The following is a 23,988-nucleotide window of genomic DNA, read 5'->3' on the forward strand; positions in this document are numbered from 1 at the left end:
AGGAACACTGGGTAGGTTAACTGCCCGCCGTTCATAACTGAAATACTGTTGAAAAACGGCGTTGAACCCAAAACAAACAAAAAAAAATTTAAAATCACTCCTTGTGATATATAATTATTTCTTGAATATAACATATTATAAAACAATTTCTGTATCAACACTTTCATATTGAAATGGAGACATTTTAGACGCTGACTTTGCTCTTAAAAATGACAATGACTGTCACCCGACCATATACAACGGAAGATGTTATTAGCATTTTAAATAAGCAGACGATAACTTACTTCAAAAGATATACTTGAACGTATAGCTTGAGTTTAAGTGTATAATCTTATAACACTAACTGTCCTTCATTTTTGCGTGTTTACATGCATTGTTTAAAACTTTTTGACTGCAGTTATAACCTCTTTTATAAATAGGGTAAATGCGGTCTTTTAGAAATTATATAAATATCTGAAGTCTTCGAAAGACTATTCATTTGTAAACTTAACACTTTTTCTATTCACTATGTATTAAGTGTATATATAGCTTCAGCATTGCCTTTCAGATGGCAAATTATAAACATATTTGAAAGTGTGAAAAATTGCTTTGTGTCTATATATTCATAAAATTTACAAATTGCAAAAAATGCTGATTCTGGTATAAATAGTATACGCTTACACGTACATGTATAACTAAGCACAGTATAAATGCCGCGAAATCAAGAACATATTTAACAAATGAGCCACACCATGAGAAAACCAACATAGTGGCTTTGCGACCAGGATGGATTCAAACCAGCCTACGCATCCGCGCAGTCTGGTCAGGATCCATGCTGTTCGCTCACAGTTTCTCTAATTGCAACAGGCTTTGAAAGCGAACAACATGAATTCTGACCAGACAGCGCGGATGCGCAGGCTGGTCTGGATCCATGCTGGTCGCAAAGCCACCATGTTGGTTTTCTCATGGTGCGGCTCAAATAACTGTTTTACATGACATTTAACTATGCATGTAATTTCAGTTAGTCAAGTTTAATTCATTTTAGGAGGAGCCGCTACGTTCAATGTTTGTTTATACAAATGATAAATTATTATTTTTAGAGTAGTGTGCAATGGATATCTTTAAAGATAAACACAGAGTACATAGTTAAAAGGAAATAGAATCACCATGCGACCGCGAAACCGATCAATGATTTTCTCTGATAGTAAACTATAATGTTTTATGGACACTGTTAAAGCTTTACTGACAGTTAGTTCCTTAGAATAGTGATTATTACAGACAGTTAGTTCCATAGAATAGTGATTACTACAGACAGTAAGTTCCATAGAATAGTGATTATTACAGACAGTTAGTTCCATAGAATAGTGATTATTACAGATAGTTAGTTCCATAGAATAGTGATTGCAACATACAGTTAGTTCCATAGAATAGTGATTATTACAGACAGTTAATTCCATAGAATAGTGATTATTACAGACAGTTACTTAAATAGAATAGTGATTATTACAGACAGTTAGTTCCACAGAATAGTGATTATCCTATCAGCTGAATACGCGGAAAGATCGTTCATTCCTTAGCAGAATTACACTTCTTTGTTTTATTCACTTTTTGTCGGATTGAGTTTATGAATATTTCAGACTAGAGTAAAAGCTATTCGCCATGTGTTTTAGATATGGTATTTACGACATGCAGTGAAAAACAACACTTGTTTTGAAATAAACAGCATAGCAAGTATTTTATTCATATTTGTATTATTTTGTGCACAACAAGGAAAAAAATCAAATAGTACTAAGATAGTATTAAAAGGAAATTGTTTTGACCGAATTAGTACTGACAAAAGTAGCCTGAAACTCCGATATGGAAACCATGTGAACAAAATGGTAGTAAAATGATTATAGCATAACAAATGAGATTCTATCAATGAATTAAAGTGAGTATATCAAATATTAATGAATTAGTGTACGTATGTAAGGTCTTGAAAAAAATACGGCAAATCATTTTAAGTAAATATTTACCATTGTCAACGAAACTAGAACAGTAGAAACAATCTGTCAAAGACAAAAAGACAGACAATATTCACAAAAAACGGGCAATAATTTTAGTTGTTTCCCATGGGCTTTCCGACAATGTTCAGCCAAGTAATGTACAGCTATATTGCTTTTTCACATGGAGTGGGTTTAGTTTTCTTAACACTGTCCAGACGTTCTGGGCTTAACATAGATATCCCCAAATATTTGCATTTCCGATACATTACATATGACAGCTGTCCATGCTAGTTTATAATTTTAGAGAATCCCACATTTACCTGTCAGTGTAGATATTAATGGACTTTGTAAAACCTTTTTCGTCTGTCTAGACGGAGACAGTGATCTATACGTCTTAAAATTTCCTTTGTTGCCAACTATTATAGAAGCTTTGAATTATATAATCAATAACTTTAGGGGATATTACATATTTGAACCTAAAAGATTTGTTTGTATTATTTGAAAAATTGGTACGCTTATTTTGTTATAAATTACGTTTTGTAAAATAACCCTTCATTTAACTTTATTGAGGTATATAGTGCTTTAAAAAAAAGTTTCAAAATCAGTTGGGCTTAGATGTAATGAATAAAATCGATATTGCACATTAGGTTTTAGCAATATATATTAACTGGGCTGACTTCGGTATTTCTTCCTAGATATACATGCAATATTTACTACTAATTAAAAGTATATTTAAACACTATATATTTAAAAGGTGTTTGGCGATATGTTCCAAGTTAGCGTTGTTTCATTAATAAATGATTTTTCATGTCGATTCACCAAACATCCAACTATTTTATTGATTAATTTCTACATTCATAGATACACATGTCATAATGCAGAAAAAGAAAAATAAACATTGCACATTGCACTTGCTGTATTATTTATGATTTCAGGAACTAAAGACTACGATATACATCAGCCTAGGATGCCAAATAGCAAGTCTTATTTGTCTGATTCCATCAGTCATCATCTTCTTTCAGTTCAGGTAAACTGTTACTGTTCTTATGGTATGCTTTTTAAATAGTGAGAGTGTTATATATTTGGCCTTTAAGTCACACATAAACAATTTAAGTCATATGGCGACAGACCAGCTTCTTATTTTGAGGGCCGTTTTGGCATGGTTCTAGACACACAGGACGGGTATCTAGGTTGAAATAAGTTAGCAAGGAATTCTTTGCATGCTCGAACTATTACGCCAAATGTATGATTTTATATGTACTTTATCTAGCAAAAGTAGTGTCAGTATTCAAATAAATACGATTGTTTCGAAGTCTAGACGAGATCGGTGGGACAAAAAATCATAAAAAAAACCAGTGTTGGGCAATGATTGGACTTCAAATCCTTCGCCGGTGACTGCATTGTTTAGTTACTATCTTTGTCAAGACAGTTAGAAATTAGAATGCCAAATGATCTGTAACGAGATAGGCTTTGAGTTCGTGATCTCCACTTACATGTCTAATAACCTGCCATCAGCACGAATTCTGCCTTTAGCATACCATTTGAACTTGTAAGACTGTTCCAATTTTCCATTTATGAGTAACACTAAAACCTCTTCCTTTAAACGGAAAATCTGAACTGACCTATTAGTTGGATTAGCTGAAACGTTCCAGAGCATCTCAGAATTCATTAGTCCCTAGCCTGGCATTCAAAACCCGGACCTCTGAATAAAAAGTCAGACATATTACGACTAGACCATCGAGCAACCAAGGTTAACACAGTGGACGAAATTAATTTAATTAAAATCAAAGAAAACAAACACAATAATTTATGCTTTTAATAATTCAAACATGTAAAGTTTCTTTCAAATTAGCATGATCTATGATCTACCAGTAGTATCAGGCGTGATTTGTGCTGAAGGCGTTTTTTGTGCTGATGACAGAAATAAGACATACGAGTTTACATTACCTACAAGCAGATCATGAAAAAGGACAAATTCTCCAGTAAATTCAGACGTCAGGATATAGTCTTATTTTGCATTTAACAGACGCTGGTGACTGCGAATTTTTGATACACTTACTATTTATGCAGTTTCTTTCTTGCATAAGCTACTACGTCATATGCTACTGTTTAAACGGTCATTTGTCCAGAAAAGAAATGCGAAATAAGAACTTTTATCACAAGTTTTCTTATATAAATCGCCGTTCTGGTTTTGGCCATCAACTGGTCTATAGCTCAACAGTACATTTTGCTAGGATAAAGACAAACCTTCCAAAACAAAGGAACATTGATTTGAAAATTATCCTGTAAATTTTGACATCGGGCAATAGTTTTGACTATTGATCGACACGTCATTTTTATAAGTGTATAATATTAACGTATCAATAATCACTAGATGTCTTGCACATATACCTAACAAATCTTAATATCATCTGAGAATAAAAGAATATAGAATATACCTAACAAACTGTAATCCCATCGGAGAATAAAAGAATAGTACCAGCGGAGAATAAAAGAATATGGACTATTCGTAACAAATTAAAGTACACTCTCAATTTTCAAATCAAATTCATATTATCAACAACATCCTCACATATAAAATCATTTTGAAGATATCTTTTTCTTCTTTTAGGTCTTTAATTCATCAGCACCGCATTCGACTTCACATCAATTTCTTCATCAGTTTTATACTCAGTGGAACATTTATCATCGTCTGGAACACTACAGTGACTTATGACAGAATTACCAACACCAACGTGTCTGATACACTGCTGTATAAAAACTCCGTAAGTTGTTTTCTCAAAATAGACGGTATTGGTCTCGTTTAGGTTCTTTAGGCATGGTGTAATGTGAAGTACATGATTTAAAATTGTGTGTTTATCTATTTTACAAACGTTTGACACTTTGTTCGTTGAGGATGAGAAAGGTGTGTTCGTAGTAAAAATTCATCGAAAGCAAATAAGAATAATAGGCGTGACATATTGGTACAATTATTTCATAGTTCATTTGTAAATAGCAGCAAATCAAAGGGTTCAGTAAGCGCAAAATGAAAATTTTAGATATTTAAAGTTTAATTCATCAAAGCTAAATATCTAAAGATCAAAAGGATAAGAAAATCATTTTAAAGAATACAAAACTATCATGCACAGTAACAGCAGTCGCGGTCCGAGTGAGTCTGTTTATGACAGGTAATGAAATGAGCAACACCACTCACGTACCTAGCACCGGCTTCGAAATAACTTATATAGGCTACTTTTTCTTTTCTATCCTTTCCCGAAGTTACCTGAAAATTTGCACATTTGTAGACTTCAAACAACTTACCGATAAAAATATAGGTCATCGGTTTTGTTTCAAGTGTATTGCATTTTCTAGACCCCCCCCCCCCCCCCCCCCCCCCCCCACACACACACCACATTAGTATGTTAAATTATTCGAAAAACATAAAACGTCTTGAGGTCTTTTACAATGTTTTGAAATTCAGCTTTTGAATATCATTACAATTGCTAACAGAAATGGGTTTCAGGACAAAGACAATTTGACCCGAATTGGTTGAAAAGACGACATTGTCTCTTTATTTTTGTGAAAAATGTCCATATTTATACACAGAAGTTTTGGTTTATACACAGATATTTTGGTTTGTTAACTAGTCCATCAATCTAAATAATATCTAGCTATCTTGTCTAAGATATAACACTATTAAAAAGACATAGCTATTATTCTGGAATTAAGTTTCCTAATATTTACATTTTGCGCAAAAATGACCAAAACATAAAAAAAGTCTTTTCCGGACTTTGACAAAACTACTTCTTACACTGCCTTCTTGATATGACTTTTAAAAGATGATCTACTCCAACTCCGATCTGATGACATTAGAAGAAAGTGTTTGCTTCCGTTTAACTGTAAAATGTAAAAATCGTCATTTAGCATTAACATTGATCCAAAATCCGCCTCGGTAGCCTGGTTGTTGATCCATCCGCTACCAGAACGAGGGATCGTTTGTTCGCTTACTGTCCACGTCAGGCTAAAGACGCAAAAAAGTGCTAGTAGCTTCTTCTTTTTGCACTTAGCATTTATTTATTTATAAGGACTGTTCTTGGACTGATCAGCCCGGTCTCTGTATACTGCGAATAAATGAGGTATCATATCACGTGGAATGATATACAAGTATGTTCACTGCTACAAGTAGACACTCTTTTATGACTGGAAAGCTATTGAAAAAAGTGCTTAACACGGACATACATATACCAATGATCCTATAGAACCAGAAATGATATCAAGACTGAGACCATTGAAGTCCTGTCCATTGCACAATGACCTTACAAAGTTATAACGTTTTGCGCCAATTTTTACTTCCTTAAAGCTTGTCGAGAAATTCGAACTGTTTTATATCTTGCAATACAAAGTAATTATAAATGATTGCTTTACATGATACTAGAACGGTAATGGGTATTCATCAAGTATAGGAAACATAGAAATAAGTTTTGCTGATATTACAAATAGCTTTTTATATTTCAGCACCTTATTGTCATTGTGAACTAATGATTGATATTGACAAAGACTATCGTGCGGAAGAAATGAATTTCGGTAGAAGCATGTTATTACAATTTTTATTTCTCAGGACATCTTGTTATTTCCTATCAGAAATAAAATCCACGTCGCAATAAGGAAATGTTATATTATTTTCAGCATTTCCTAAGATAATTAAATGTCCTACTTTAATACAAAAATTTATAATACAACAAAACGTTGTATACGTTTATATGATAAGAATATGAAGTACAGTAAGTACTAAAGGCATTACATGATGCAGCTTGCTCCCCTATATGGGTCGTGATAGAATGTGGTCCCATTTTCTCCAAACATACAATGGCATATTCTTCAAGATGAAGAGTGCGCCGATACTTTATCGAAAATCGTTCACTGGTCATTTGAATTATATCTTCTCATAAACTGTCGTACAGAAGGTGACAACATGCTATTATTTAATTTCACAGGGCCTTTTCGTATTGAGAATAAAGAGCTTATATGTATGTCATTTCTGAAATACCATTTTATTCGATATAGATTATTTGATCAATTATTAACAGATCGGTCATAAACTATATTTATGTATCTTATCTTTTAAAAATTGACTTTATACGTCAGAATATTTTTTTAATGGCGCTGGTCGTATGTCCGTTTTTTTTTTTTTTATCAATTCAATTTCAATAGCTAAACATGCTATTAAAACTTAATAGGCATACAGGCAGTGAAAAACTCCTACTCTGATCTACGATTCTTTTGGTAGTGTCTGATCCTATTGATTTTAATGTTGCTGTATCAACGGGCAATATTACAGAAAGTATTCTTGACGTTCAGGTTATAAGTGAAAGGTCATGGTCATATATATGCTAAAAGGTCGGAGAGACAACCATTCAGTCCGTATTCTGCTTAATCCCTAAAAGGTTTTATCCAGCATAATCAGCTCTAATGCGTACATGTCAATTGCTCCGCTTTTTGTCCAAAATAGTGACAATAGTTACTGTGTTTGTCTCCGCGTGCCTTCTGTAGTTGTTGGTTTCTGCCTTTGAATAGAACGAAGTATTTTTTTATCTTTTGTTGGACATTTAGGACCTTTGAATTTTGAAAAAAAAGAGACGTTTTTCATCTTTCGTTGAACCAAGACCACAATGATTTTAAAATACTTGCCTAAAGAAGAATTAAGTCGCGCATGCGTATTTAGCTGTAGCGCACTTATCAATGAGGTCAGTAACTAACTGGACGCCTACGAAGAAGCTCAGAAATAAAAAAAAAGTAATTATATTTTCTCTCTGATAGAGAATTTTCTATCTTAAATACGTTTTTATGGTTTATATACTATCTAAATACATTTATTCATTCGAACATAAATTAAGGTTGTTTTTTTTTTCAATTTATCCGAAATAGGTATTTAACAAGTTAATGTAAATTAAATCCTAGTTATATATTTGATATGTTGTTTAACTGATTGCCCGTAATATTTCTTTCATGTTAACTCCCCGTCTAAAACACGGACCTTGTCCTCAATGTCCGTGATCGAGCCGTAGATTGAGTATATGAGGCTGCTCTATATTCTTCTGGGAGTTATGATTTCATTTTCTATCAGTATACATAAAGTCGTTAGAAAATTAATGTGTGAAATAATCCTCCTTAATCAATTTAAAAAGACGTCTTAAAATAGATCTAATTAATATGGCTACCGCATACTCGTACTGACTACTTTTTACATGCAAATGGGTTAGTTTCTATAGAATTAAAAATGGCACCCGTTTATTATTTCACAAAAAAATCTCTCTCCTACTGCAGACACTGGTCTGTCTTTTTCACTCAATGATGTGAAGATAAAAAGTTTTATTTTTTCCTCGTATAATGAGGCATTGATTATATCATACTGTATTACTTGGTCCGGCGAATCATATGCAAAGTATGTAATTTCTTTTTGTAACCTATGTAGTATTATTTCAAGCAATACTGTTTCACCAGATGATTTTTTCAATGCTATCAATCTTATTTTGTCAGACTGGAATGGCATTTTCATTATGCCTTTCAGAGAGATAAACTGACATATGGTTATTTGTCTGCTGAAAACCTATGTCATTAATCCCTTTTGGTTTTGATCAGCCACGTTTGAATTTAAGATATGGAAAAGTTCCAAAATTGAAGAATGGACTGTATTCAACCAAAATATGTTGTTAAAATCTTCTCAGAAAAACTTTCAACTGATAAATTCATTTTCTAAATGTTTCTATTATTTTGATATTTTACTACATTATATCTCGTCTGCCAGTACAGTGAAAAATATGCAAAATCTGTTTTAGTTTAGTACAACTATTAATTTTAAAAATCAAAGTTTAAACAAGAAGAACAGTCTACTAGAAGAAACTTGCTCATGCATCTACAAGGATGTGTGCAAGAAAGCAACAGTTGTCCAGCACTGTTTTAATAAACAGATATACGTATTTTAGTAAATAAATCCACTCTTTAAATAGGAATTTAACACATGCACTATACTTGCTTATGGGAATTTATGCCTAAAGAAATCAATACATGATTTTGCAGTCTGGGGTTTTAACTTGATATACTATATTTATATTCTTTAAAGAAACAAATAGCATCTTAAGATGTCTGTTAGAAGCAGTTTCTGTCAGCTTGAATTGAGACATTTTCAGGGTTTTTTCTGAGTATTTAAGTACATCGCAAATTTATCGATGCTTCCAGTCCACCCTTAATTTCTTCATCATTTAAGATCATTTACTTGTACGGATTACTGGTATACAATGAATGGTCCATTAAAATTGCCTAATGGATCCCACGATTTGTTAATTACTTTTATGGTGGGCAGAATTTACTTCTTTGCGCATCTCAGTGATGCGTTATCTATAAGCTTCTGATACGTTAGGTTAGCAATTTCTTAAAAGATAATTCCCGGAACTATGAAAGATGAATTCATATTTAAACAAAAGATGTCAGCCACTAATAACCAAATAAGATTGAGTGTAAGCTTTAACGTCATTTGTCAATGACATATAATTTATCTATACTATAACAACTGCCTGATAAAGCCTGTCTGAGAAAAGCAGTCTTTCTCGGGTCAGTCATCTGAGAAAATTTTACACTGTGTAAACCTAGATAAAGTCCAAGGACATAATATTGTAATAGACCCGTCTACTTTTTGTGATGTACGAATCGGTAAGGTAATTCGCGCTCCTATTTAACAAAAAGTTAGAAGTTGTTAATTATGGCATGATAAATAGAATAACAGGTTACTATCTTTTGAGACTAGATATGGTCCTGGAAGGAGCGAGGCTTGCCCTTTCTCAAAAGACAGTAACCTGTTATCCTCTATATGTGAAATAAAATTGAAGACTCATTCTATTCTTTCAGGCTCAGTGTAAGCTGCTATCATTTCTAAAATTGTATTTTACAAGTACAAACTTTGCTTGGATGTTCTGCGAAGGCCTCTACCTGTACAGATTAATTGTCAATGCATTTTCTCCTCCAAAAAGATTGTTGCCATTTTATATCCTTGGATGGGGTGAGTATTTTTTAACACAAAAATGTAGTTAAAGAAAATCTTATCATAAAGTTCTTGATGCATAATGAAATACTATAACATGTATATATACAATATGTATAGCCATCTTAGCGATTTTCATTTTTTCAACATTACCGTCTGAGACATTACCGTAATGGACGCTGCAAGAAGTTCTGTTCGAACCTCCATGTTAAGCTGATGACCGATAAAAGTATCCGCATGAAATTCAGCGTTAATATTCCAATGTTGACACTATATTTTTGTATGCGTCGTGTTCATCTCTATTAAATTGTGTCCTTTCAACTACGAAAAATAAGCATAAACTAAAATATCATTTAATATTGTTCTGTATAATTCGTCCAACACCATTTTACGAATATTTACTTGTCTAAATATGCCGTATTGTACAGAGCAATGTTAAACTGACTTATAATATTGATTCATTAGAACAATCAAGCGCGCGTAAGACTTTCAAGCAAATGATGCTTGGTGTCTGTTCGTTTTCTATGACAAATATACTACACTGTTATATCTCGTCTATTAAGTCTACTTGAAAGGGATAATTTTACGCAAGAAGAAAATAATTGAATATAATGGGTAAAACGAGACAATTGCGTTATTTCAGAGATAAGTTTAAATTAATGACAGGAGAAATGATAGAAAAATCTATCTGTACATGCGATCAATCACATCTTTAGGTTGAAATGTCACTGTTGTTTTCTCTTTGTATAGTTTCTAGTCAATGAAATGAAAATGCAACTTTTCTTTATTATAAGGAATCATCACGTTTATTTTTTCCAGATAAAGGTGCATGAATTTTGACATTTCTTTTAAATTTCAATTTAAGAAATCTATAAAGTCATTCTCAGGTCAAAGCTTGCGAATTACAAAGCACGATCAAAACACATTCTATGATATCATGATTAATCACAAACATGTCTTACAACAGACATACTGGCATTGCTTAAGTTTGTACCTATATTTTTGTGCTTTGTGTCATTATCAACATAATCCTGATTTTAACACGAAATGAAACCAATTGGTGCAAATTTCATTTTCAGGTATTCCTCTGTTTTTTACAAGCGTGTATGCCACAGTGAGATTAATTCAAGCAAACGAAAGGTAAAACAAGTTTATGTGACATAATAAATATTATTGTTTATTGCGAATTGTTTCCTTTCCACCGACTGACGTATGTGGTAGGTAAATGTTGTGAAATAAAACACAGACCATAGCATAATAAATTCATTTTTATTATAATACAGATAAGCACATATCAGATAATTGTATAATGTAGTCCACACCAACATTATATCTCTTACCTTTCAAAGAAAATGAAATGTGAAGCATTTAGTGCAACGTTTTAACAAACACTGTTAGAAATTATGCAAACTCACGCAGAGGAGGAGGGTAATGTCATTTGTGTATTTTATCTGTGTTGTTTTCAGACTTTCACAACATAAAAACACCTGTCCGCAGCTAATTTACTTGTGATCAAGAGATACTGCTTTTGTTCGAGTTCTTTTGCATTTTTGTCAAATATCTTGTGTCTTGTGAATGATGTTGTATATAATATAATAATAATTATTATCATTTTAATTTTTTTATATTCAGAAAGTAACATGTACAGGTATGCAAGTAAACATTTACAACATCTTAGTACAAACATGGCTTTTTATAATAAAAAAAAGTACAAACATTAAATTACACGACAATCATTCAGAAAACATAATCTAAAACTTAAACATTATACAGTCATAAAACAGAGTATGTTTTACAGTCAAAGACTTCCTATAATCTTCAGACTTAGTTGGTACATTCATGTAACAAATAAGATTTCAGTGACTTTTTAAATGAGTTTAGAGATGTTAAAGAACGAATATTTGTAGAAGTGGTATTCAAGTAAATGCAGAGATGTATGAAAAAGAAGCTTTAATGCTTCTCGTGAAAAAAAGTATACAGAAGAAATACATGAATTTTATCATAAGAAGAATATGATCATGTAGCGTCCGTGAGTTAACGAGTAAGTTTCAGCTCCATTATAAACGAAGTGTTAATATGCTTATTAAATGGGCTTATATTCACATGCCGAGTTCATTCGGTAGTAATCTTCGTTATGGTTTAAGGTCAGTTAAACATATAATAATATGAAAAATAAAACAAATTGTGAAAAACTTTGTTCATCAAAAAGAAAAACCTGACAGGAAATAAAACCTCTTGTTACGCTACTAACAATCTAAAATTGTCATTTTATTGGCATATGTCACGGGCTACCAACTCTCGTAAAACTTGGTACACCGTAGTAAAGGCTAAACTGATTGAATGTCATTTGCAAAATGTATTTGATATTAGGAATCCTTCCCTAAGCAATATATTACTGAGACCGTCTGTAAATCACTCATGGACAAGTTTGTAAATGATTGGAAGGAAAGTTTAAACAGTCAAGTTGGTAAATCGAGAAAAGGTAGAAATAAGCTTAGAACATATTGTACTTTCAAAAGAGAACTTAGTGTAGAAAAATATTGTCAAATGATATTACCACCTTCACACAGGTCGGCATACTGTAAATTTAGGTGTGGGGTAGCACCAATCAGACTGGAAACTGGTCGGTATGAGAATTTAGCCATTGAAGAAAGAAAATGCCCATTTTGTGATACCGTTGAGACAGAGTCACATGTACTGTTTAACTGCTACTTGTATGATGACTTACGAAAAAGTGTGTTTGAAAAAGCTTTGTCTGTAAATCCTCTGTTTGAAAATATGCCAGAATCCGAAAAGCTAGCATTTATTTTTACAAATAAGGAGACAATTAGATCATGTGCCAGAACCTGTTTTCTTATTCTTAATAGAAGAAAGTCTTATCTTTGTAAATAATGTCATTATAATTCTTAACTTAGTCATATTCGTTTAGCTCATCTAAGTAACAGTTGCTAATCAGTTCATCTTAGATCTGATCTGGGTGATATATGATTTTTTAAAAAGTTTTTTTATATAAGCGCATTAGTGCCTGTATTTCTTCTCAAAATTGTCATCTTGAACTTCGTCTTAACTGTGTTTTAATGAAAGATTAGCAGCTACTACTTAGTTTTACCATGTACTGTAGATTATATAATCAATTTTATTATGTACCTTTCAAAGTGCATCATTTTGTATTGTAAGAGGCAAAATGGCCCCTTCTTGCTGTGGTGCATTTGGAATGCACGACTCTGAAACAATTTCATGAATTTATTAGCTCGTCTTTTCGAAGGATATGTAGAGCTATTGCATTCGCCTATGCGGATAAAGTCAAGTGTCTGTGTTACTGGCTATTGACTTAGAATCTAAATAGGTGTTGATTATCAAAGTGTACGCCAGGAGTGACAATCACCATAACTATATTTGAATTTGACAGAATTATGCCCCTTTAATTGTAATGTAGTGGTTTTGGATAAAGTTTCTGAAAAGTTACTTATTATTGTCACTATTACAGATTTTGACTTGAAGCTTAAAGTAGTAATTATTATAGTAGTCTACACCAGGAGAAACAACCTCCATAACTCTTATTTGAATTTTGGTAGAATTATGCCTGTCTTTTAACTCTTAATTAAGAGTCAGGCACTGAGAAAGGTCAAGCGTGCTGTATTACGGACAGCTCTTGGTTGCATTTATGGTTTCTGAGTGGTGGGTCCCAGGTGCATTGGAGCAAGTGGTGTCACAGCTGATACAGTCTCTTATAGTCCTACTTTTAGAGCGGCTAGGTACTTAGTTTTATTTATGTATAATTGAATTGTAAACTTACATGTTTGCATAAAGATGAGACTAAAATAAAAATAAAACAATACATGCATGCACAACACAACACAACACAACCACAACATAGTATACACATACACACAACTTCAGTACACACACGCACACACACAAGCACACACACACAAACATGCACCACTTGAAATGAACACAACACAAAATGCAACACAATACACTCGCAATAGTTTTACTGTGATTTTAATAGTGTAATGTACTATTTTTTTAAAAAAAAAAAAAAAGTCTCTTGTAATTCTATATAGAATGGCCATTTACTTGTATGATATGTGATTTTTATTGTTTGTATATGTGTATAAAATGTAAATGGATGAGACTATAATAATAAAATAAATATATGTCTTAGAATACAGAGAGAGAGGCAGACCTTTGGATGAGTTAAAGTCTTCATATGAAACTGTTGTCTTAGAGCGGTATAACGTGTATAGTTTTAGGTAACAAATAATGTCCGAGCCTAAATAATACAAAAGTGATTATTTTAATACGTTTGTTGTTTGCTACGAATCCGATAATTGCAGATTTTGACAGATTAAATCGAATGTAAACAACTTCTGCAAAAAACTGAATATAATGTTTTGTTGTTTTGTTTTGTTTTTACAAAATTGACGTCATACATCTATCAAACCTATCCAATACATGTTAACCTTTCTGTCCCGTACTAGTCCGTACTACTCGATACTAGAATATCAAAAAGTTGTCCTTATCCTCTAAAAGTAACATTTATAAAAGAAAAAAAAATAACAATTTTCAAAATTGATGAAAACAATGTTAAACCTTAAAAAGTGGACTTTAAGCACTGTGACATTAACTCCATGCATCTGAACGATGATATGTAACAGTTCCGTTAAATGTTTAAAGGTGTTGCATTGTGCGGAAGTATAGCCCCTTTACGCAGTCTTTTTCTGCATTTTGAAGCAAATATCAGTAAACTGCAGCTGACTAACGTTTTGTAGAATGACATATCCAGATGCTGTTTACTATTCATGTAAAACAAATTCTTTTTTGCTTTGGTATTGGTTCCAATTTCTTGTGAAAAAAAATCAAACTTAACTTAAAATTTCTAAACCGATGGACATGGAAACAATTATTTATGGTGTCATTACGATGTATATTCATCACATCATATTTCGCCCTAAAGCACCTAAACATTTATGGTCAATAAGATTTTCTATTTAAGAAAAGTCTTATTTGTGGTTACCATTTGCATAATTTTGTTCATTTTGTCAAAATGTAAGATTTCTCCCGGTCGACAAAGCTAAAAAAGCTAGAACGTGGTCATGGTATAACGACTTTTGATCGTTTGCATATATCTAACGTTAAATTCCTAGGTTTATTTCAATCCATAAAGATTTCTATAATGTTCATGTTTATTTAAAGAAATGAACAATAATTCATGCATCATCATAACTTATTTTGTTAGCAGAAGCATCTATTACTTTGAATGATAATATTATTCAAATTATGTTAGTATTACAAAAAATTTTTTCACATGAATTGATTGATTACTTGCATCAAACAAACTTATTTTCATACAGTGTGTTCTGTGTCAGGTTGACATAGCTTATCTTACTCACACATTTTTATATCTTTGATCCATCAACCTAAACGATGTCGGATAAACATATCAAATAAATGTGCTGATGATATCCTGTTTATACCTTCTTAACATATACATGTTTTTTTTTTAATATATGAAAGATAAAAACTACCGACGGCATCATTGCCATGTATTTCCCTTACGTGTAGGTCAGAGGTTTCAGACTTCCGATGCAAGTTTTGATAACATATGGTCTCTGTATAAATTACTTTTTGATCTTAAACGTAAGCATCTGTATATTTATCATAACACACGGACCCTAGTGAAGGACACATCACATATTATAATGTATTTCAAATAATGTTCCACTTTTCAGATAACTGATTTTGAGTTGACGTGATAAATGATGCATGCAGGCAAGGACTTCAAAATATGTAGTGCCTATGCATTTTAATTTAACTGAGATTTATGGGAGTCTCAGACTTTTAAAATTATTGTTCAATTATTTAAAATATCTACAAGAAGGTCGTTCGGTTTCGTAATGTTCCTTTGATGCTAAAAGCATCCAGTGAAATTACTGAATTACTTTTGCTAACAGTGCTTTTATAATTTTGAAAGTATTAGATTCAAAATCCTGTCATAAGGTTTTGGAGTACATGTTACTTTCATAATGTTTAACGACTTCGTCGAATCTTCGGAATTGCCTTTTAAGATAGTGGAAGAAATGAATTATCTTACCACAGATATCCTGTTTCAGTCAGAAACAAAACAATACATCGGGTCATAATAAAAGTAATCGTGATGTAATTTTGAAGTTTCCTTGTTATAATAATTTTCAGTTTTCACAAACGTTTCATTCTTACCGGTGATTTCTTCCTCATTGCAGTTTCAGTGCGGCATTCTGTGATTGGTTTGCGTTTGTTAATCAAGTTAATATGCAATCTGACTAAAGTACATATCCTATTACGCTACGCATAGGATCTGAAAACGACCTATTCATTGCCTCGTTCTGACGACCCTTTCGCTAGCCAATCAGAGCCTAACTTACAACATCTTGCAAATCTACCTGTAGCCTTGACTTTTGATATTTACAATTCTTATGTCGTAAATGTATCAGATAGCCCCTAGCTCAGTCGGTAGGCCACCTGCTTTGTAAGCGAGGGGTCCGGGTTCGAGCCCTGGAATGACTGCACATTTTTCTTACCTCTTTGACATTCAACAAGTCGTCTGATTGGATAAATAAAATAGCAATACTGGAAATCAAAATCTACAGAAGACGATGTGAATGGGTCGTTCTCAGATCTTCGTTTAGAAGATCAAGTACTTCAGTCAGATTGGTTAATATGCGTTTGATTTGATTAATTTGTAGACTGCTGTAGTTGGAAAAAGTAACATTTCTTTATAATTCAGTTATTTGATATAATATCGACAACATGATTAGAATAATTGCCTGTCTAGTTTCACCTTCGATAACAAACTATCCAAACAACAAACAAATGGTATTGATTGTTCTCTGAATATCTGAAATCAACTCAAAATGTCTAAGATGATTTGGTACTAGTTTTAAGTTCTGCTTCCTCGTAAATGCACATAGATTATTCAATTATCCTCATTAAAATTACATAGCTGTCTTTCATATTATCGAATTTGCACGTGACGTAATTTAACTGAGCTTAGTCTGATGAATCAGATAATTATAATCCTTAATAGTTACAAAAGTGTGAATCTTAGTCCAATTATATAGAACATGCGCAATAACATGTTGCGTTCAAAAAACACAGAAAATTACGTTCAGGTTCATGATAAAAAAGCCCACTTTAGCAATTTTGGCGTTCATCGTTAATGAGGTTCATCAGGGTAGTAGATGTACGTTTATCATGACATATCCAGAAATTTATTTATTTACCTGGCTGACAGTTTCGGTCGATATCACCGACCGTCCTCAGAACTATGACGGCTTCCGGTTACGGACTGGTTCACTGCAGGACAGGTCAGAGTGAACTAATTGTCCGTAAATGGTGCTGAGGGAGTAGGCCCCCTGGTTCCTGTTCATCACTGGTTTGCTGTCCGTAACCGGAAGTCGTCACATTTCTGAGAAAGGTCAGTGATATCGACCGAAACTGTCAGCCAGGTAAATAAATAAATTTCTGGATATGTCATGATAAGCGTTTGCATAAACTATGGCGTTCCTTGAGATGTTATTTGGCAAGCCTGAACCTACATTGATACTCAGATAGGTTTAGTGGTGCCAAAACCGGAAGATACGTTCAGGTGTATGATAAAAAGGTATCCATTAAGCAAGGTGGAACACTTTTTGATCATTTTAAGCAATTCTTAATTCTAAATTGAAAATTGAATAGGTTTATTCATTCAAATAACCATCATCGAAGACTCGTCATTGTAATTCAAGAAGCGTATGCACAATAAGAGATTGCTTTATACACTAAATTTAAAAGCGTAGTATGGTTTTCCAGTATTACTATAAACCCATATTTGACAAATCGAAAGTTTTTACAATGTACATTTGTATATTCCTTCCTTGTTACCCCAGCAACTCAGTAGAGCGATGCAAAAAAAGTAAGTTAAACATTAATTAATTTTCTACTTAAAGGTATAACGCATAAATCGTTGAATGCAACACATTCTGTTTCATATTTTTGTAGTTGTAGTTGATGGAAATGAAAATAACAGCACAATTTCATTTAACATGCGTAAGGATTAGTATTTGTTCTCACAATAATCTATTAAAGAATGTAATTGCATTTCATTCCTGTTTTCGGTTTCTTTTTCATGAAAATGTAAGAGACATATTTATTAGAAAATAATTGATAGGCAAATAATGAACCATAAGTTTTATATTAACTCTTTTTTGAATTTGTAGTGGGTACATTTGAATATATTACATCAACGATACTATTCTCAAGGAATGTGTCATGTATCATGCTTTATCATCATGCATATTAATCAGGTTATATGTAAACATAATCTGCATATTACATGTATTAAGAGGCGAAATAAGCAATTTCTGTACAAAATGTGTGTTTAATGGTATACTAAAAGTAAAGCATGGTTATTCCCCTGAATCGATTTCTAATATCTACGTGCTGAGACATGCATGAATAGGTAAAAAATACAGCGTCTTAATATGCTCTGTTGAATAAATCAAACAAAGAATATATTCCGTACAGAATCTCGACATTGTCGATAACTATCTGTGCATGTAAATTTAATAGTTATATAATTAACCAAAGTTTTGAAATTAATATTTATTAAAAACTCCAAACCTATTTTGTTATAAGCAAACGTTTGACACATTTTATAATTTTTATGATGTAAATTCTGTTTATTTAACAGCTTCATCAATATGACATTCAAATATTTACTCTATCTAAAGTACATTTGTAATACATGTCAACAAATTTAATCTTAAGTTATTCCATAACATTCTCAGTTCACTTCTTTGAACATACATGAAGGGATCATGGATTTGTCATTCATCAATCAACATTATCATGCATTTTTATCAGATAAATTAGATATATAAACATAAAGTACACATTCTCGCAATATGTATCTTGTTAAGCTTGCATAACATCAACAATCTTTGACCCATCATCCAGAACGATGCCAGATAAACATATCAGGATACGGTTAATAAGTTATCTTTTGTAGGCCAAATGGTTTTCAGAATTTCAGATTTTATTTTTCGTTTGAGTAGAAATAAATCAATTTTAAGGAAAGTACCCTTAAATTTCTACCAGTCACAATTAACGTAACGTGTATGATATTATTCAAGAAATGTATGAAAATCAAGCAATGTTTCCTGACAATTAACATTTCAAATTTTCACATTCAATTTTTATGTTTTAAGAAACACTTGTATGACAATTATACAATTATTATTTTGCGGAAACGAATGTAATACGAGAAAATTCTGATGTTATTTTAACTGTTATTGAGAGGTTGTTGGAAAAATTAACATGTATCTGAAGCTCCTCTTGTTTTCCGCAAATATTTAACATTACAATACCGATATGTTATTCTCATTGCAAAAGTCATATATTGTTATCCGCATTATATCTAATATTTCAATACTGATACGTTGTTCTCAGCAGAATTTTTAATACTACAATAGTCTTGATTTGTATATCTGAGATATTATATTTCAGCTGTTGGGCCGAAAGTATAGGTAATAAGGAATGGATAATTTACACGCCCAATCTGTTTTGTCTAGCGGTATGTATGTTACTGTCTATAAAATTTACTAGACGTTGCTTAATGTAAATAACTTGCGGTGGGGCGGCTATTGTCTTTCTTCGATTTACCATATTTATTTCTTGTTATTCTCAAATTGATAGTTATCACACTAAAATGTAATTAAAATCACTAAAACAAAATCACCCTTTTATGAGCAAAACGCACACATGCGTTTATTCAGTTTTGCAATGTAACACTACATTTATTATGACTCACACATTTTGTCAATTCTGCTTGAGGAGTGAACACGACTTTAATTTTTGCAAATGCAGTGAACTGTTTCATGCGACCAGTAATTTTACATGTAAAAACTAAATTTCGGTCACTGTTAGGTTTTCAGGAAATTTGTTAGGATAATTGTAACTTTATTGTGTTTATTTTTAACACCTTTCATCGAGAAAAAAAAAAACAATCCCTAAACGCACATAAAATAAATGCTTACAAAACCTTTCAACATTATTTTTTTTTTCAGGCGAACGTATTTTTCTTGTGTAGTATACTACGAATTCTGCTCACGCAACTTCAGGTGCACCCTAATGAACCAAGTAACTTCAGGTGAGTATTTGTAGCTAATGCAGGGGACACACTTCTCATTTATTCATATCGGTTGGTTACTCAAGAGCTGACTACTAACTCACTCGGTTGTTTGTGGAAAATGTTTCACAGTATTGCCAAAATGTATATGCAAGTTAGTTCAATACCACTGGCAATAAGACCTAAGATTTTAGAATTATTTCAATTAAACGCATATGGTTAGTGTGTAATTAGTGCAAGGCACTGCTGATTTATGAAACACAGAGATTATGAAAGTACCAGTCGTTAGTATTAAAGCTCAAGATCCCTGCTACAGTCAAACATTAACAACCGGAAATATGGTATGCACGCACGACAACGAACTTTTAAGGAACCTTTGACCAGTGATGTAACACAGTAATGTAAATGCATACGTTGTAGAATTACTTGTAGTTTAACAGGGGCTTTAAAAGGAATGGTTGATTATTTTCGAAGATAACTATACATACGGAATGTGCTAAAAATAGCATATGTAAAATCGAATGACTTTTATATTTTTTGATCTCGTACCAGTCGCTGCTTTTAAAATACGAATAAATTCTTTCCACCAACCAAACTCTGAGATGTAGGAATTATAGTAATAATATTAATTATACAGTAATAATAACTAATATTATTACTACATTTTTTTTTTTTTGTATTTCTATAATGATGGTAATTGATAAATACATGTACTACAAAATATATTCAACTGTCGCGGTATTACAAATTAAGAAGTTTTTCTGTGTTTTGTGTGTGATTTGATCATTTTTGTACGATTTATGACAATAAAAGTGGTATCATTATATCTTAATGAGTCGTGACTACGTACATACACTGTTCTACATACATTAATTTCAAATTTCAGATAATTCTGCACATTCGATAGACTAACCGGATATTATAGAATATAGCCTGGATTATTTTGAAATATTTACAAGATTTGGAAAAGAGATTACTGTTCAAATTCGACATTGTAGAAGATTATTGTTTGATCCAATCGTCAAGCAGTACCTTAAAACTAGATATTAATGGGCATAATAGCAAGATATCAAAGGAATTACTTCTTTATGAAACATAAAAACCGAAAGAAATCAATATACTAGTAACATACATCATTTTAATGATAGAAACAGTGAACTTTGTCTTGTCGGATACAGTACCATTATAACTTTATAGGTTGTTCTTACATTAATTCTAAAACAGGCTACTCCACTTGCTTTTATGTTATTTCAGAAAAGCTTTAAAAGCTACTTTTGTACTGATACCATTGTTTGGAGTTCAACTTGTTGTCACAATATACAGAATGCCCCCAGAGTCTTCAGGGTCTTTGCATTATGAAAGGTTTAATGAGTTTGTCACAAACTCGCAAGTAAGTATTAATTTAGTTTAGCGAGTAAGAATTTTATAACATTCTTAAACATTGTGCTTTTTTGTTCATAAATGCGATGACTAATTTCTGCCAGTTTGTCATCCATGTCACAACGATATTTTACTTGGTATTTCATGGTCCGGCGACAATTTCAGGACACCTTCATTGACTTATGTGTCGTTTCTCCATCGTTTCGCGTTGCATCTCCCGTTCAGTTGTTGTTTTTACTATATTATTGACATACACTATATTCTACCTGTTTATCAATGGAGTATTGTGGGGATTTTAAGCTTCTTTACTATTCCTTTAAGTGAGTTCCTATTTTATTATGCCCACTTATAAAAATAAATGATTTCTTTTATTAAGGGTTTTAACCTTTGATTTCTTTCTGGACTGGCTTCTATGTGTAGTAATGATAAAACAATATTTATATTTCAGGGAATGTGCGTAGCTTTAATTTTTTGCCTTTGTAATGGTGAGGTAAGAACACGTCTTTTTATGTTTTCAAATTATCCACCCGGTTATTATACTCCATCGTTCAAAGTTATTCTTTGTTTTGGTCATCAATTGCTGCCGAAATATGTTAAACAGGGCTACAGAAATGTTTATAATGTCTACTCCTAAACACTAATTAACCATAAATTCCTTATGACATATTTTAAACAATTTCTTGGGCAAATGATGTTACGTGATACTGGATAATAACAGCTCTACGATGTTCTGAGATATCTAGGAGGAAGCATAGTTCTATTCTGTGCAAATTATTTCGTAATTTAGAGTTGTCTATTAAGATACAAAGTTGTGTTATATTACGAGAATAGAGTTAGCATACGTGCACTCCTGTATGTAGTATTTTTTGTTGGTTTCATTTAACTCTAGGCTTCTGCACACTTTGAATCAGAACGTATATATGCTTCAGTAAAATAGGAAATAACAAGGACTGCTTTGTTAAAAGGGGTATTGTACATTTTGACCCTTCCAAAAGGACAATCGCTTTACAAAATAAAACTCATTTTTGGTTTTCCTGCATCAATGATAACATACTTATATTTGATAAAAAATGTTTCAAACGTGATTTATGTTTGCTGATGCATTTTAGTTCCATTTAGAATAAAGTCTTTTTATCGCAAACGCCGTGCAATGTATCTAATATATTTAGACATGTTATGCTACGCTGCAGACAGTCTTGAAATTAAGAATAAATGGTTTTTCGCTTGCCGTCATAAATTTTACTAAGAAAGGTCCTCTACATGATCATTTTAATGTTACTGAACGTTTAGAATATGTCATAATGATGATACTAATTTAAAGGGCCGTGGTGATGATAAACTTTTTAATCAAGTCTTTAAAGTAATGAAGACAAGTTTGAAATTTCCCATCACGAAGTTTGGGTTTATACCTAATTTAAGACTGACCTTACGAGGAAGTCATTTCCTTTTCTAGGTTACATCCCTAATGATGCATTCCTTTAGAAGACGACGAGATACGATGTATATTGGTTCTAAAAAAGAACACACTGCCATAAGTATGAACAATACTGTTACTTCACGATACCATTCTACCACAGACAAGGGATCCCCAAGCAAAACTCTCATTTTATGTTATAAGAAAGGAAACGGCGAGACAACCTCTTTTTGATGAAGTATCATGTATAAGAAATATTAGGGCACTTGAAGAAGACAACGGATGTTCGGAGAACGACATATGTTCAAAGAAGACAACGCATATTAGAGGAAGACAAAGTATCTGTGCTACATATGTACGCGATGCTGTTTATAATTGAAAGTATGCTGAAGCAGTAAAATAGTCTTTTGAATGCGATTTGTTTAAGTTTTATTCGAAAAGGAAATAATCAAAAACGACAACGTATCTACCTGCAGTGTATGCCTGAGAGGCTGTACATATACATTTCTATATATTAAGAAAAAGAATAAATCGTGCGTAAATGTGTCATTAAAACATATTTTGAAATGTTTGTCTTTAAGAGTTTCTAAAAGTTATGTACATGTTTTATGTTCATAGTTTGCTTGTTGATATAAACTACTGCTGACAAACATTTAAATCAATTTTGGAGTTACTAGACTGTTAGAATACAAGGCGGTAAAATTGATATTTATCGTAAGCTTCATATATATATAAATTGTTCTTGCAGAATGATTTACACATAGGCATCGTAAGTTGTTATGATAACATCATGTATTCAGTACAGACTTCTGTATTAAAAATATATACTGTATAAACCATCTTTGTTTATATTTTACCACTTCGTTTCAAAAATAAAACATTCTTGACCGCCAAACTACGAAATGTGGTCAGTAAAATGAACAGCGGCTTTACATTAGTTTTTAAAGCAGTGATGTTATTTTGATCTGATATATACAGCTGGATATAACCGCCGTAATATTTCGAACTTGACCATTTCTGAAGAGAATACACTCGATACTAAGATATGATTAACAAGAGTGCCAGA

At 32.2% G+C, this 23,988-nt stretch overlaps 1 protein-coding gene across 3 annotated transcripts in view; it reads left to right on the forward strand.

The window, feature by feature from the left end:
- LOC123531959 (calcitonin gene-related peptide type 1 receptor-like) overlaps positions 1 to 23,752 on the forward strand; it is a 114,057-nt gene extending 90,305 nt beyond the window's left edge. For all 3 annotated transcript variants that reach the window (XM_045313279.2, XM_045313278.2, XM_045313276.2), the window contains exons 4-12: positions 2,900 to 2,991; positions 4,576 to 4,729; positions 9,846 to 9,996; positions 11,058 to 11,118; positions 19,507 to 19,573; positions 20,067 to 20,149; positions 21,383 to 21,518; positions 21,957 to 21,998; positions 22,962 to 23,752. In XM_045313279.2, coding sequence (XP_045169214.2) covers positions 2,900 to 2,991; positions 4,576 to 4,729; positions 9,846 to 9,996; positions 11,058 to 11,118; positions 19,507 to 19,573; positions 20,067 to 20,149; positions 21,383 to 21,518; positions 21,957 to 21,998; positions 22,962 to 23,156 — 981 coding nt within the window. In that variant the 3' untranslated portion in view covers positions 23,157 to 23,752. The remainder of the gene's footprint in view (positions 1 to 2,899; positions 2,992 to 4,575; positions 4,730 to 9,845; positions 9,997 to 11,057; positions 11,119 to 19,506; positions 19,574 to 20,066; positions 20,150 to 21,382; positions 21,519 to 21,956; positions 21,999 to 22,961) is intronic.
- Positions 23,753 to 23,988: the final 236 nt, after the last annotated feature.

This window comes from Mercenaria mercenaria, chromosome 11, assembly GCF_021730395.1.
Source record: "Mercenaria mercenaria strain notata chromosome 11, MADL_Memer_1, whole genome shotgun sequence".
Taxonomy (NCBI): Eukaryota; Metazoa; Mollusca; class Bivalvia; order Venerida; family Veneridae; genus Mercenaria; species Mercenaria mercenaria.